Source organism: Alligator sinensis, unplaced genomic scaffold (genome assembly GCF_000455745.1).
Source record: "Alligator sinensis unplaced genomic scaffold, ASM45574v1 scaffold84_2, whole genome shotgun sequence".
NCBI classification, from domain to species: Eukaryota; Metazoa; Chordata; order Crocodylia; family Alligatoridae; genus Alligator; species Alligator sinensis.
This window is the reverse complement of record NW_005842247.1, coordinates 173,601-187,771: the sequence shown is the minus strand read 5'-3', so window position 1 is coordinate 187,771 and position 14,171 is coordinate 173,601. Positions and strand designations below refer to the sequence as shown.

The 14,171-nt window shown below is 43.4% G+C and overlaps 1 protein-coding gene across 1 annotated transcript in view; it reads left to right on the top strand.

Moving 5' to 3' along the window:
- FLT3 (fms related tyrosine kinase 3) overlaps positions 1–14,171 on the top strand; it is a 68,961-nt gene that overhangs the window by 39,925 nt on the left and 14,865 nt on the right. Inside the window, exons 12-19 of the mRNA XM_014521727.2 lie at positions 1,037–1,215; positions 6,625–6,728; positions 6,824–6,956; positions 7,038–7,142; positions 9,153–9,263; positions 11,112–11,265; positions 11,791–11,921; positions 13,419–13,543. Of these exons, the coding sequence (XP_014377213.1) occupies positions 1,037–1,215; positions 6,625–6,728; positions 6,824–6,956; positions 7,038–7,142; positions 9,153–9,263; positions 11,112–11,265; positions 11,791–11,921; positions 13,419–13,543 (1,042 nt within the window). The remainder of the gene's footprint in view (positions 1–1,036; positions 1,216–6,624; positions 6,729–6,823; positions 6,957–7,037; positions 7,143–9,152; positions 9,264–11,111; positions 11,266–11,790; positions 11,922–13,418; positions 13,544–14,171) is intronic.

Genomic DNA, 14,171 nt, shown 5'->3' with positions numbered 1-14,171 from the left:
CCCCCCTCCTTCAGCCCCCCCCGCCCCTACTTACCAGCATGGAGTCCATTTCCCTGCAGCAGCAAGCAGGGACTGCCCAAATTGTCAAAGCTCTCCAAATCTTTTCCAAATTGATTTGGAGAACTTTGAATTGATTCAGATCTTTTAATTCATCCCCTGATTTGATTTGGATTTGGAGATCCAGGCACCGAATCGGGCCAAATCTCCTCCGAATCAAATCAGCACCTGAAGCGTTGCACAGCCCTAATACACACACACACACACACACAGAGTTGTCATATAAGGTAGTCAAAAGTGAATATTTCCATTTAGTAGCATGTTCATATGTGTGTATGTGGAGAGGCCTAATCATGCGTTCTATGAAAAGCTGTCAGTCTGCTCTCTCCTGAAGTATAGAATTCTTCTCTCTCCTAAAGTACAAAAATATATATGGATCCAAATTTATATAATATGCACACACAGTATAATATTATACCAATATAATTTTGGAGTGAATACATTAAAAGAAAAAAGTGATTTTTTTTATGAAGGTTCTTGTTTTTAAATGACAGCTTTTTTGAAGCTCAGAAGTTCAGAGCATCTGCAGTAGTTCTAGTGGAAAAGGATTAGTGAGCAGAGTTGAGGAGGAGGAGTCAAAGGTGAACCCTAAAGAGAAAGCCTAAAACAGAATCTGGATAACTTCCCTCCTGTTTATTTCATCGAGATTCAGAAGGCAAGATTATCAGTGGATATGAACTGCTGTGGCCCCCCTGAAATCAAGAGAATTCAGTTCACTTCTAGCAGTTGAAACCTAATCCATAATACATAAAAAAGTTCTTCATCCTTAGCTCTTGGTGTCTTTAACACAGTTAAAATTACAATCACATAGACAATGATACCAGCAACTACCCTGAGCCTTCCTACAGCCAGCAACAAATACAGTAAAACTCAAGGCCAGCAATCTTCTTCTGACACAGAGAGCAGACCCTCCCCATTCCTTAGCCCCCACAAAACTGGTGTAAGATGTCAAATCACAGTCAGATTCCCTTCTTTTCAGTTGCACGGAAGAAATCACAGAAGGCATTTCGAATGTCGTACCTGAACAGAGAAGTTTGGGGTCCTGGATTTCAAGCAGCACACTAGATTTAGAGGACACAGTAACAGGCTTCTCTGTTGAGTGCTGCGCGAACAATTCTGTTGGCTCCTCCTGTGAGAAGGTTTTTGTTAACCGGCAAGGTACTCTACAGCTATTGCAGACAATCTCAAGCTAATTAGTTAAAGACTGGGGTGGTGGTGACGGAAGACTCTTCTATACCATTTATCTGGACAGCTGGTTCACAGTACAGTATTCCTAACAGATAGAATTGAGGGTTACACGTTACTGTGTGGAATTGTGGGTAAAACATGTATCTCTTCTGGCAAAATCTTTTCCTTAATTAGTGATTGGGTGTTAGGGACCAAATCCAAAGTGGACTCCTCTGTCATGAAAATCAGTGGGAGCGCTGCTGGATAGGGTCCTGCTGAATCAAGGCCCAAGGTGCTATAGGTCTTCTCTTTATTCTTGTCAGTAATCTCCACCTGAAAACTTTCCCTTTGTATAAAGCAACATGCAAGACCTTCTATGTATGATTGCATAGAAGAAGACAACATGTCTGTGAGGTCTTTCTCTGTTCTGTTATTTTTTCTGAGACATAAGATTCATAGCCCATATCTTTTCCAGATGGAAAAATACGTAAGCAACAGAAAACTTAGAAGATTATTTAGGAAGTGTTACGAAGTACACAATATTTGGATTATTCAGTCTGAGCATAAGGATTTCCCTTGTCTTGCAGAGACAAGATGATGTCTTCATAAGAGTGGGTTATAATTGATGGATGTTACTCATGCCTCAGGTTATAAAATCTTGAATAGGGTATGGAAGTTGTTGATTCCTGACCTTCAGAGACATGTAACAGTTATTGAGAAAAGAACAGAAGCTGAGAAGAAAGAGATCATAGCAAAATCAGTCTATTTGTTAGAAAGGTTTTGCATAAGTTGAGCATTTCTAGAATCATAAAAGTATAGCAAGGAAGAGGCAGGGATTTCAGATTTTAATACTATTTCTCAATATGGTGTTGTTTTCTCTTTTTATGACACCCAGCCTGATTGGCTGATTATAACATACTCATAGGTTAGTTGACATTTTATACTGGAGTACACTGTTCTATAAGAGGCTAGAACCCAGTGATATGCACTAAATGCCGCTGTTACACTTCTGAATGTGTAACCTATAGGGGTGTGCAAAGCAGGCCCTATTTGATTTGGATTCAGATTTGGCCCAAATCAGGGACAGTGATTTGATTCGTTGATTAGGATCACTGTCCCTGATTAGATTCAGCTGAATCCGAATCTGAAGATTAGATACTGATTCAGAGAATCAGTGATTCGGACACAGACACAGCTTTAAATGTTTTTACTACATACCTCGAGGTACCAGGTGCAGCTCATGGAGTGTCCCACAGGAGTGTGGGAGGGGCCCTCCACGTGCTCAGCAGCAAACCTGGAAGTGAACCAGAAGTACTTCTGGTCCACTTCTGGGTCCATTGGGGAGCGCGCTGGGGGTCCTCCTGCATCCCCTCTGGCTCAGCAATTGACTGCAGGGGGATCCCAGGTGCCCCCAGACCAAGGAGGCACCAGTCACTGAGCCGGGCGAGCATGGGACAGGACCCCAGCATGCTCCCCTGCGGACCCAGAAGTGGACTGGAAGTGCTTCTGGTCCACTTCCGGGTCTGCTGCCAAGTGTGCTGGGGAGCCCCCGTACTTCTGTGGGACGCTTCATGTACAATCCCCCAGCATTGCAGCATTCACGAGCTGCCTGCTACCTAGAGGTATGTAGAAAAAACATTTAAAGCTGTGTTTATGTCTGAATCACCGAATCTTTCCAAATCTCTCCAAATTGATTTGGAGAGCTCCAATTTGATTTGGAGAGATTAAAGAGTCCTCTGATTCAATTCAGATTTGGAGATTCGGCCACTGAATCGGGCCAAAACTCTGCCAAATTGAATCAGAGACCAAAGCTTCACACAGCCCTAGCAATCGGGTATTCATCTATATGATGCGAGAGGTAGCTCTAATTGTTTTGGAATTTATGGTCTTGATCAGCAATAACCATTAGTGTCAATTAGCAGAGCAGTACTCTGGCCAGGTTTTATACAATGGATCCTAAGTTAACAAGTGCCTTTTTAATATTGGGTGTTTGAGTGGGTTATACAGTTAAGTTAGAAATGTCTAATAATTGCTTGACTTCTTGTCCTTAGCCTTTCATAGATCAGATCCCCATAACATAATTAGATCTACCTGAACAATGATCTAAATAGATTTAATGGTTCATGTGATGTTTACTTTTTGAATAGAAAGAGGCTGTCCAACAGAGGTGGGGGGACCAGTAAGGAAGAGAAATATCAATGAAGGTCCTTGTAAGCAGGTTGATGTGCCTGTTATCCTGCAGGCTGGCTTTGCTACATTGGAAGCCCCTCAACCAGTTCTCCTAACATGAGAAATAGTCTTCACACCAAACAAACAAATAAATGAGCAAAAAACAACATTTAGATTTTCTTCAGACCATAAGAGAAACCCTTTAGATCTGGCCTCTTCCTTATAGCAAGCTTATGTGATTTCCAGTCTGCCTCCTCACTCTCTGCTTTCCTCTCTGGGTTCTTAGCTGCTGGAGGGTACTCCCTGATTAGGTAACTACCTGCAGCTGGGCTTCTACAACAGGGCCATCCATCCCCTCTTAAAGGGCCAGAGTGCTCTGTTACAGTCCCTTCCTGGAATTCCTACTCAGAGGGCACATCTACGTGAGACACTTGGCAGAAAATTAGCATAGTTTACTGTGAAGTAAGCACATGGGTTGATACATGAACATGCTTACTTCAAAGTATATCTCCCTAATCCAAAGTAAATTTGCTACTTGCAAATGGAAGCAGCATATTTACTTGGTATTAGTATGCTCATGTAGATGGTTGGATGTGAGCCAAATCTGCTCTCAGTCAGCCATCCACGTGGGGCAGGAGATAGCTCCCTGCCCCCAGGAGCTGCCTGCTGCTGGGGTGGGCTCAGTCACAAGAGGTCGGGCAAGGACTATGTCCCCCTGCCCTTGGAGCAGTTTGCTCCAAGCCCCCTGCTCCCAGATCATGATGCCAGAGTAGAGGCTGGGAGATAAGGATCTCCCAGCTCCTGCTCCACCATCATGATCAGGGGGGCGGGGAGACCCTTATCTCACAGCAGTGGCTTCATGACCACAGGGCCCCATGGTCTTGAGGCTCAGGCTGGGAGACCCTTCCCTCCCAGCCTGAGCCCCACAACTGCGGGATTCAGGCTGGGAGATAAGGGTCTTCCAAGCCCAAGCCCCAAGACTGTGGGGCTCAGGCTGGGAGATATGTATTTCCCAGCAGCAGCTCTGTGGTCATGGAGCTGGCACTGGGAGCTCCCTGAAGCAGGGGATGGGGAGCTTGTTTCCTGTCCAGCTCTATGAGTACAGAACTGGGGGGTGGAACAGGCTGGAGAGTTTGTTCCCCCCCAGCTCAGCTAGCAGGGAGCTGGAGGGGCAGCAAGCTCCCCAGCTTGTTCCCCCCACAGCTGCACACTTGCAGAGCTGGGCAGGGAACAAGCTCCCTAGCCCCCACTCTGTGATTGCAATTGCGATTGTGGAGCAGGGGCTGGGAGCTCCCTGCATGGGGAAGTTCCCCACCCAGCCGGGAGCTGGCTGGGACCTGCCCCTGAGTAGGACAGTTCTCAGCCAGCCCCAGGCTACACAGGGAAGCACATGTAGCCTGGAGGTAGCTGGGGACTGTCCTGTTTTGGGCACATCTACATGTTTTGATTTAAAGTGCATTAGTCATTTTTAAAGCATGCTAAGGGCACAGGTCTACACATGTGCACCATTAATGTGCCTTAAAAATGGCAAGTTTAGGTTAATCACTCCTAAATTCAATACCTGCATAAAGCAAGTATCAAATTTAGGCATGATTAGTTAAGGCACCATAACCCACATATAGACATTGTAAGGCACCTTAACGCTATATGACTGAGTGGGCTGGAACTGAGCCCATGGGGTCCTGCACTGCTGCCAGGCACCACCAAGAAGAAGATGCAGCAGGTTCTGTTCTGCAAGGTGCAGCCACTCAAGCTGGAACGGCATTTCTGGCAGCAGCAGTCTCTGTCAGTGTGTGGTAAGTTGGCGGAGGGGGCAGTAGGTACGAGGGCTCCTTTCAAAGCACAAGAGACAGGCCTCCCTATGACTACCTGCAGGGGAAGGGGTCGGTGCAGTGTGGGCAGGGCCTTTGATAGTGGCTCCCCCCTCCCTGGCCTCTCCATTGGGGTGGGTTTGCTGGCCAGGCAGTGCATCCCTGAAGAGGTGGAATGCCTTGCTGCCTGCCTGGAATTCAGGAGCCCTTAGAAGTCTGAACTGGGGCTCCCGCCTGGGACAGCAGGTGGGCTGAGACTGTGTCTGCCCCCAGCACTCAGCATGGCTTTCTCTGCTCCACCTACCTCCATCCCAGGCAAGCGCCTGTCTTGTGTGCCAGACACTGCAGGTGGGAGATGTGTCATCAGCTCCTGGGGGACTCTGCACAGCTTATCCCAGGCAGGAGGCCAGCCAGCTAATCCACCCTAGGTGCAGGGGACCCACTAGCAAAGGCCCTGCCTATGCTGCAATGCGCGGAACAGCACCTGCCGTGTCTTCTTGGTGGTACCCAGTGGCTGTGTGAGGTCCCACAGGCTTGGTTTCAGCCTGCTGTTGTCTGATGCTGGGGAGATAGGAACACGGGGAGGGGGTTAGAGCTGGGGCCAAGACTGAGGTCAGGCTGACCGAATGCAGGGCCACTGGAGGCAGCCCCCCCCCCCCCCCCCCCTTGGCCAGAGCTGGGCTGCACTGCCCAGCTATGCTGCCCTGAGCTTCCAGGGGCTGTCCAGTTTGCTGACCAGGGCAGCCTGCCCAGCAAGCTGTGTTAAGGCACCTTAAAGCATCCACGTGGAGATGTGTGCCTAAATCACCTTAATGCACCTTAGGCTAATGCGCATTAAATTTAGATGCATGTAAATTCACATGTAGACATGCCTACTGTGCAGTAGCTTACTGCACAGTAAATCTAAGATGGAGTAAATGCATGTGTAGATGTGCCCAGAGTCTACTGACATCAGTCCCACATGGAAGACGTCAGAGTACCTACTGCAAAACCTGAGGGAGTCTTCATTGGGAGAACTTTGACTGCTGGCTCTCAGCTTTCCATATGTACCTTGGCAGACTAGTTTCATTGCCAAGGACTCTCTCTGGCTGTGGCTGCTTAAAGAGACTTCCCCAAAACCGAAAGGCTGCAGAAGAGGGAGAAATAGGTATTCCTGCAGCTTCACCTCCACAAAATTTGTGCCACCTAAACTCTCCTTCACCCCTCAGCGCTCTGCTTCACTTGGTAGTGATTCATTCCACATGCAAGAAGTCATATATACATGCTGTGATGTAGGAACATGAGAGCTGCTGACCACTTGCAATTCCCCCTACCAAATCTCAGGCCAAAAAGGAATGGAAGTAGTTGAGATAATAAAACTGTGGCAGATTTACACACAATTCAAACTCATTGCGTAATAACATATATCTTCAAATTGCAGGAGCTGTCTTTGCTCTCCAAGATAATGTTCCATTCTATGCAGCGTTTGGATTCTGCCTTCCATTTATATTTGCCTCCATTGTTATTTTTCATAAATACAAAAAGGTAAAATCTAAACTTAAATGTTTTCCCTCTACCCACCCTCTCTGTATAACCATGTTTTCTGTTGGACTAATGCCATGTATTTTTCATCTCCAAAGCAATTGAAATATGAAAGCCAACTACAGATGATACAGATGGTTGGCCCCTCTGATAATGAGTACATCTACATAGATTTCAGTACATTTGAGTATGATCCCAAATGGGAGTTTCCAAGAGAAAATCTGGAATTTGGTGAGCAATCTGTTATGAAGACATAGTTTCAATTTTCATTGCACCCAACTGGAAATCATATTAGCTAAATTTGTCTTGTAGGGCAAGTACTCGGATCTGGTGCCTTTGGAAAAGTGATGAACGCTACAGCTTACGGAATAAGAAAAACAGGAGATTCAGTCCAGGTTGCAGTTAAAATGCTTAAAGGTACAGTAAATGCCAGATACTTCTCCCAAGCAGCAGTTTAGTGTTTGTGTTTCAAGGCAAAAACAGATCTGCTGCCTCAACTTCTGACCTTGCAGTCAGGTCACTCTTCTCAGTGACCTCCATTGACCTTCTTGCACATTGAGGGAGATTTGATCTCTCTTCCATAAGGTAATTCAATGAATATGTTGTATTAAATATGTGGGGTTAGGCTAGGAAAACTTGTAATATAATAGAAATCATAGCAATCTAAGCTGAAAGGGACCTCCTGAGGTCACCTAGTCCATTCTGTTCCTTTAAGGTAAGATCAAGTATACTGAAGGTAGGACCAGCTGTAACATTTGAAGTGCAGCTTCCATTAAAAAATAGAACATTTTCAGCCTCAGGCAGATGTACAGCCCTCTGCCATGCCCCCTGGCTGGAGCACTTTGGAATCTCCCTGGCTGCATTCAGTGGCATGCTCTCCATCCATGCACATGACGGGGGAGTGGAGCCAATGTCAGCAAGTGTTCTGGTGTCTGCTCCACGTCCCTTCTCCCAGAGCATCCCTTGCTGAAACTGGGAGACCAGGTGTGAAGAGATATGTGGGATTTAAGAGCTGGACACCAGGAATCTGGCTTCCAGTCTCCTAGTTCTGATGAGGGGAGCACTCGGAGAAAGCAGAAGCAGAGCAAACAGAAGGGTGGTTTAGAGATAGGTAGAGCGCTATGTGATACTGGAGAATTTTGAAGCACTTGCAAATAGTACTTATTTCCTTTGGGTTACTTTTGGAACACTTCCACCATTTTTGGAGCACTTCAAAGGGCAAATACACCTGACTGGCTCACCCTTGGAAGCACTTCAGATGTTATATCTATTCACAGTTTTAGAAGCTTGAGACTTCCCACCCGTACCCCCACTATCTCCAAAGCATTTCAACACTAGTGAACTGGGAGTTTTAACTGAAGTGGTGCTACTGATTCTTAGAAACCTCACAGGTACCTAATTGGAAGCCTTCTGGTCAAGGCCACCAGATGTGGAGCTAAGAAGTAACTTATCTCCAGATCCGACCAGTGAGGACTGTGGGGTGTTTTTTGCCTCCCTCTTTAGTGTGGAGCATGGGCCTCTTCCTAGGATCATATATTAATTTATCACTCCTCTGCCATTGTGGTGAGACAGCACTGGCATTGCCCTTGTTTCTCCTGCTCTTTTTACATCTTACTGGTGTTTCCAGTTCTATGCCTGGCAGGTGTAGTGCGTACGGGTTTGGAAGGATGATTTTTAGGAACCTTTGGGTAAATAGTTGTCTGCAAACACAGGGGACTAGACTTGATGACTCACAAGCCCCTTACATCCCCCTCCTCCCCCCCATCAGTCCTATGTCCCTGTAACTAGACCATCCTTAATGGAAGTTTAGTTGTCCTTAAAAAAACCCACAGGCTCCCTAAGCAGCGTGTTCCAGTGCTTCAATACCCTTGTAGTTAAAAAGATTTTTCCAATCATCTAAATAAACCTTTTTTTGCAAACTAAGCTGAGCACTTCTTTTCTATAGCCATGGAAAAAAAATGATATAACCATGTGCTTTATAACAGCCTTTTGTTTATTGGAAGACTGTTACACTGCCCCCCGCAATCTGTGCTGTTCTGGCTAAACCAAATATAGCTCTTCCAGCTCTTCCTCCCAGGTATTATTTTTTATGTTTCTTGTCATTCTTGTTACTCCCCTCTGGACTGTTTCCAATTGGCTGAAGTCTGCTTTTTTTTTTAAGTATTTGTCCTTATTTTGCCACTCCCATGTGTTTCTTGCTTGAGAATGATGAACTCTATTAATAATCTCCTGATCACGTTCACCTAAATTCCAACCCCTTGAACTTTTTATAAGTAATATTCATTAGGCCAGTTCTCCATAAGTTTTTAGTTTTATGTCTATTAAGTCATATTAAGTTAAAGTAAATTAATGCTGCAAAGAAGAAATTAATTAGGATTCAAATTCTAGGCTGTATGTATTCCTAAATTTATGATGCTGTTTTTGCAGAAAAACCTGATGTTTCTGAAAAAGATGCTCTAATGTCCGAGCTCAAAATGATGACTCATATTGGAAACCATGAAAATATTGTGAATCTCCTAGGAGCTTGCACTATGTCAGGTAATAAACACTTAGTTGAAACATACCTACATCTTTTCAAATTGCAGGAGCAGTCTTTATTCTCCAAGATAATGTTACATTCTGTGCAATGATTGGTTTCTACCTTCAATTTATAGTTGTGTATTTGTGCTTATATTTCATAAATAAAAAGGTAAAAACTAAACTTAAACCTAAATCATCAGACTGCTGAAGGCATCTGAGTAGGTTAGACAAACACTTCAAAAATTGGCTATTGGCAGCTAACTCCATAATTTTTGAACGCTGTTAAATCTCACAAATTTCTCTCTTTTGCCCTAATTTTCTGCTAAGCAGTAGTCAAGAAACAGAAAATGATTTAGGGATAAAATGAAAGAAAAGTTAAGCATTTGTCTACACACAAAAATGATACTACTGTAATGATACTGCGATGGTTAAAGTGATAGAATACCACTATTATGGATGCTATTGTCCTGGTATAACATTGCTTAAACTGAGGCTGCAAACAGAGATCAGCTTTGTTCCACCTGAAAAATGTTTGTGTTCACACAAGCAAACAGATATTTTAACCCTTGTCATGCCTTAAGTGCCCAAAAATGTGAGCACAACAATTTCTGTTAATAGTTTGTGGTACTCTATAGTAGTGGAGGTCTTTTCAATTATGGTGTAATCACAGCAGCCCTAGACTGCCTGGGCTCTTCAGCCACCCCAAGCAGGGGATTCTGGGGCACGCATTTCATACTGCAGAGTAAGGGAACCCCATGGGGTTCCCTAATCCACACTTGCAGATGCACACCCTTGGTTGGAGCCAGACATCTGGGGCTGTTGTCTCACAGGATTGGTCTCCTAAAGCTGCGGGAGCAGCAGGGACCTGATTCCATGGACAACAGCCCCAGGCAGTGCCTATACCAGTCAATTAATCTGCACAGCTGATCTCATAATAAAAACAACATCTGTTTGTAGCCTGAAAGTGCTTTGTCTTTTAAGGGAAATAGATTAAACTCTCCTGATGTAAGTAAGGTTCCTCTATATTACTAAAACTGTGTCGACACTAGGGGTTGTAACAATTTAACAATATAGATAAATATAACATCTTTAACCAAAATGTGAAATTGGTACAAAAGCTGTATGAAGGCCATAACCAAGAGGTTAAGAAGATTGACAGATTAGCCTGAATGTCTGAATGAAAAGGAAAGGAAGGGAAAAAGAACTGAAGAAAAAAGAGTGGAGTGAAGAAAAGAGGAGACAATGAAGCAGAGAGGGGAGGAAAAAGTAAAATGGAAAAATGGTACACATAAGATTACATCAGTGATGCTCAACCAGGGTGTTGTGGCACCCTGGAGGACCTTGAGATCCTTTTGAGGATGCCACAGGGTGCCACACAATGTTAGCACTGTTAGGTGTGCAAATATGATTCACAAGATAAACCCAAGGATTTCAAACAGGAATCCATAGTATTAACAACATTCTGACCTTTTGTGGCCGTTCTGAGTTCTTTACAACAGAAGAACAGCTCAATTATTTTTCTGTAGTAAAAAAAATGAATGAAAGTGAAGAGCTGGCATTTTCTAGGGGGTGCCTTGAGTCTAAAAAGGTTGAGAACCATTGGAACAGATTAAAAGTAAGTTCAAAGGAATAAAGATGAAGATAACAAATTCTCTTCTTTGGTTGTTATTCGTATTGTCATGGCAGCTACATGAGCCAGTAGTAAGCAGGACTCTACTGTGTTTCTAATGATTTTATAGAATTAAGTTCTTTAATTTCTACCTGTGACTAGGAGAGAATGCGGGCTTATGGGACCTTCAGCAGGGCCTATTTAAATACGTCCATTTCCCAAACAGTAGTAGAAATTCATGTTAGAAATTCTTTCAGGACCAGTTTACTTGATTTTTGAATATTGTTGCTATGGGGACCTTCTGAACTACTTAAGGAGCAAAAGAGAGAAATTTCACAGAACATGGACAGATATCTTCAAACAGCACAATTTCAGCTTCTACCACAATTTCCACACGGATCAAAACTCCAGGTAAAACATTCAGCAGCAGTTATAGTTTAAAAATATATTCTTAGTCATATGCTTGCATGGATCCAGCACACTTCAAGTATGCATCCTATGGGACTTTGCAAAGAAAAACTTTGGGCAGGATTCTCAGCTGTTTTAAACCAGTGCAGCACTAGTGAATGTGAGGATCCAGGTGATTTAAATGAATTAATTTTAGGTTAAGGAGAGAAATGATATCTAACAAAGGAAGCCTGATCTGCAGACTCCAGATTTGCCATAATTCAACCTTTGGGTCTCTGCAGGAATTCCACAGGGAACTAGCTGAAAGTTGGTTCCATATTTGGGGGCAGTTCTGAAAGTGTCATAAATCCAAACCAAATGTCATGTTTTTTATTTATGACATGTCGAAGTGTCATGCTAGATAGAATTCTGTTCCAAAGGTTTTAACTGGAAGTAATTTAAGTATTTTTCACTGTAAAGTTATTTGCATTCTAGATTATTACTTGATCTGTCCTATGCCACTTTTTAAAAATATGTCATCTACTGCAGAAGGGGAACTATATTAAAAAATGGATCATATATTACATCAGTTAAAATGGATAGCCTTGGAGATATGCAATCAAGCCAAGACTTAGATTTGATCTCTGAATCAAATGGGATGATGATGTTTTCTGAGGAAGGTAAGAAATTATGCATTTATTTTGAACGAATAGCAATGCAGGCTTTTTAGCATTGATTTGATTGTTTACAGTTTTGACAACAGCCTTGGGTCCTGATAACTTTAGCGACTGCATTTGATAACCATGAGATGCCATCCAGTCCTACATTCTGTTCCTCACCAATTGCAATTTTGATAGTCACCTCAGTAAAGCTTATTAAGGACCTCAGGATTTTTCTTATAATAACTTTATGCATTTATTTACTAGAATAGAAATAATAGTAAGGGTGATGCTAGACTCTGAAGACATCTTCTCCTGTCTCTTTTCCTTTATTGTGTGTTTAGATGGGAAGAAAGAATGCATAAGGCAGTAATTGCAATTCTTGACAGTGCAATGTGAAAACACCTGTGATCTATGGAGATAATTTAAAACTGGTTAAAAGACATGAAACAAAGGTTAAATTGTAATTTTTTTGGATGGAGGAATTTCAATAGTAGGGTCTGCCAAGGACCTAGGTTGGGGCTGGTTTTGTTCAACATTTTGATAAAAGACCTGAAGAAAGGAGTGCATGGTAAAATCTCAAAGTTGGTAGAAAATACTAAATTATTCCAGGAAGGTAAATCCCAAGATGATGGTGAGGAATTTCAGAAAGTTCTCACAAAACTGAGTGAGTGGGCAAAGAAGCAGCAAATGAGTTTCAATATTAACAAGTGCAAAATACTTCACATGGGGAAAAATAACCTCAACTATATTTACACAATGCTGATCTCTGAACTAACTGCTTTGACTCAGGGAAGTGACCTTGGAGACCCTTTAGACCTTTCACTAATCATATCATCTTAAGGTGCTGTGGTGACCAAAAAACCTAGTAAAATATTGGCATCTTTAAGGGAATTGAAAACAAAACGAAAAACATAATTATGCTACTGTATAAATCCATGGAGCAGCCACATCTTGAATCCCATATGCAGTTCCAGTCTTTGCATCTCAAAAAGGATGTAGTAGAAATAGAAATTTTACAGAGAAGGGCGGTAAGGAGAATCAGGGGTATAGGGTAGGTGCCTTACCAAAAGTGATTGAAAAGGCTAGGGCTCTTCTGTTTGGAAAGGAGAAGGATGAGGGGGAAACAATATAGGTCTGTAATGGGTTAGCTTGTGGGACTCATTGGCACAGAAAGTTGTAGAGGCAGATCGTATAGCCAATTTCAAAAGAGGGTTAGGTAAATCAATAGAGGACAGGTCCACTGGGACCTATTAAGAAGAACAGTCAGGGATGTATCCTCTAATATCCCTAAACCAATGATAGCTGATGCCAGGGAGGGTATCGCAGGGAATGGATTACTCTGATCCTGCCTTGTCCTTATACTCTCCCTCTAAATCATTTACTACTTGCTCCTTTTGAAGATTGGTTATGTGGCTACATGGACCATTGGTCTGACCAAGCTTGGCAATGTTGTTGTGTTCTTAAACAGAGGCCAAAGAGACAAAGAGAAATAGTAAGTCTGGTTATTTTTTGCAGATGAAATTAAATACATCAATGGAAGACTGTATGAAGAAGAGGACTTCAATGTGCTCACTTTTGAAGATCTCCTTTGCTTCTCATATCAGGTTGCCAAAGGGATGGAGTTCCTTGAGTCAAAATCGGTATGTTTAATCTGTGAAAAAGTTTAGGTAGTAAAGAATGCAACTATAAAGCAGATTAACAAAAGGCTGCCAGAGGAATATAGCTGTATGGTGACAAGCTTAATCTGTGTCTTCCTTAATAGTTTTAAAACAGAGCTGTCCAACTGGTGGCCCATGGGCTGTGTTAATTTGCAGCCCCAGGGATCCCACCAGGCTTCTGCTCCCCACATTGCTCCAGCTGCAGCTGGGCTCCCTCTCTCTCCTCTGGCTTCCCCTTTCTGCCTCCACCCCATGGGGCAGGACAGCATGGTGCAGCACATTCTGTAGTGCCAGGGGAGCCTGAGGGCTGGGGTACTTGCATGATGCAGTGGGAGAGCTGAGGGTGCGGCCAGGGTGCCCACACACAGTGAAGTGGGGAGGTGCCTGCATGGCCAGCTGTCCAGAGAGCCAGTGGTTCATCCTGGTACATTGGTGAGGCCTTTGTCTGTTTAGAAGTTGGATAGTCCTGGTTTTAAAATAATGAAGCTAGAATGTTATGGGTTAGATTTTGCCATAAGATATCATCCTGTGCAAGAGATGGTCCCCTGAGGCATCAGGACTGAAACATCCTTCTGGGGTGTGATTCCCTCCCCACTTCCCCTCACTCTGA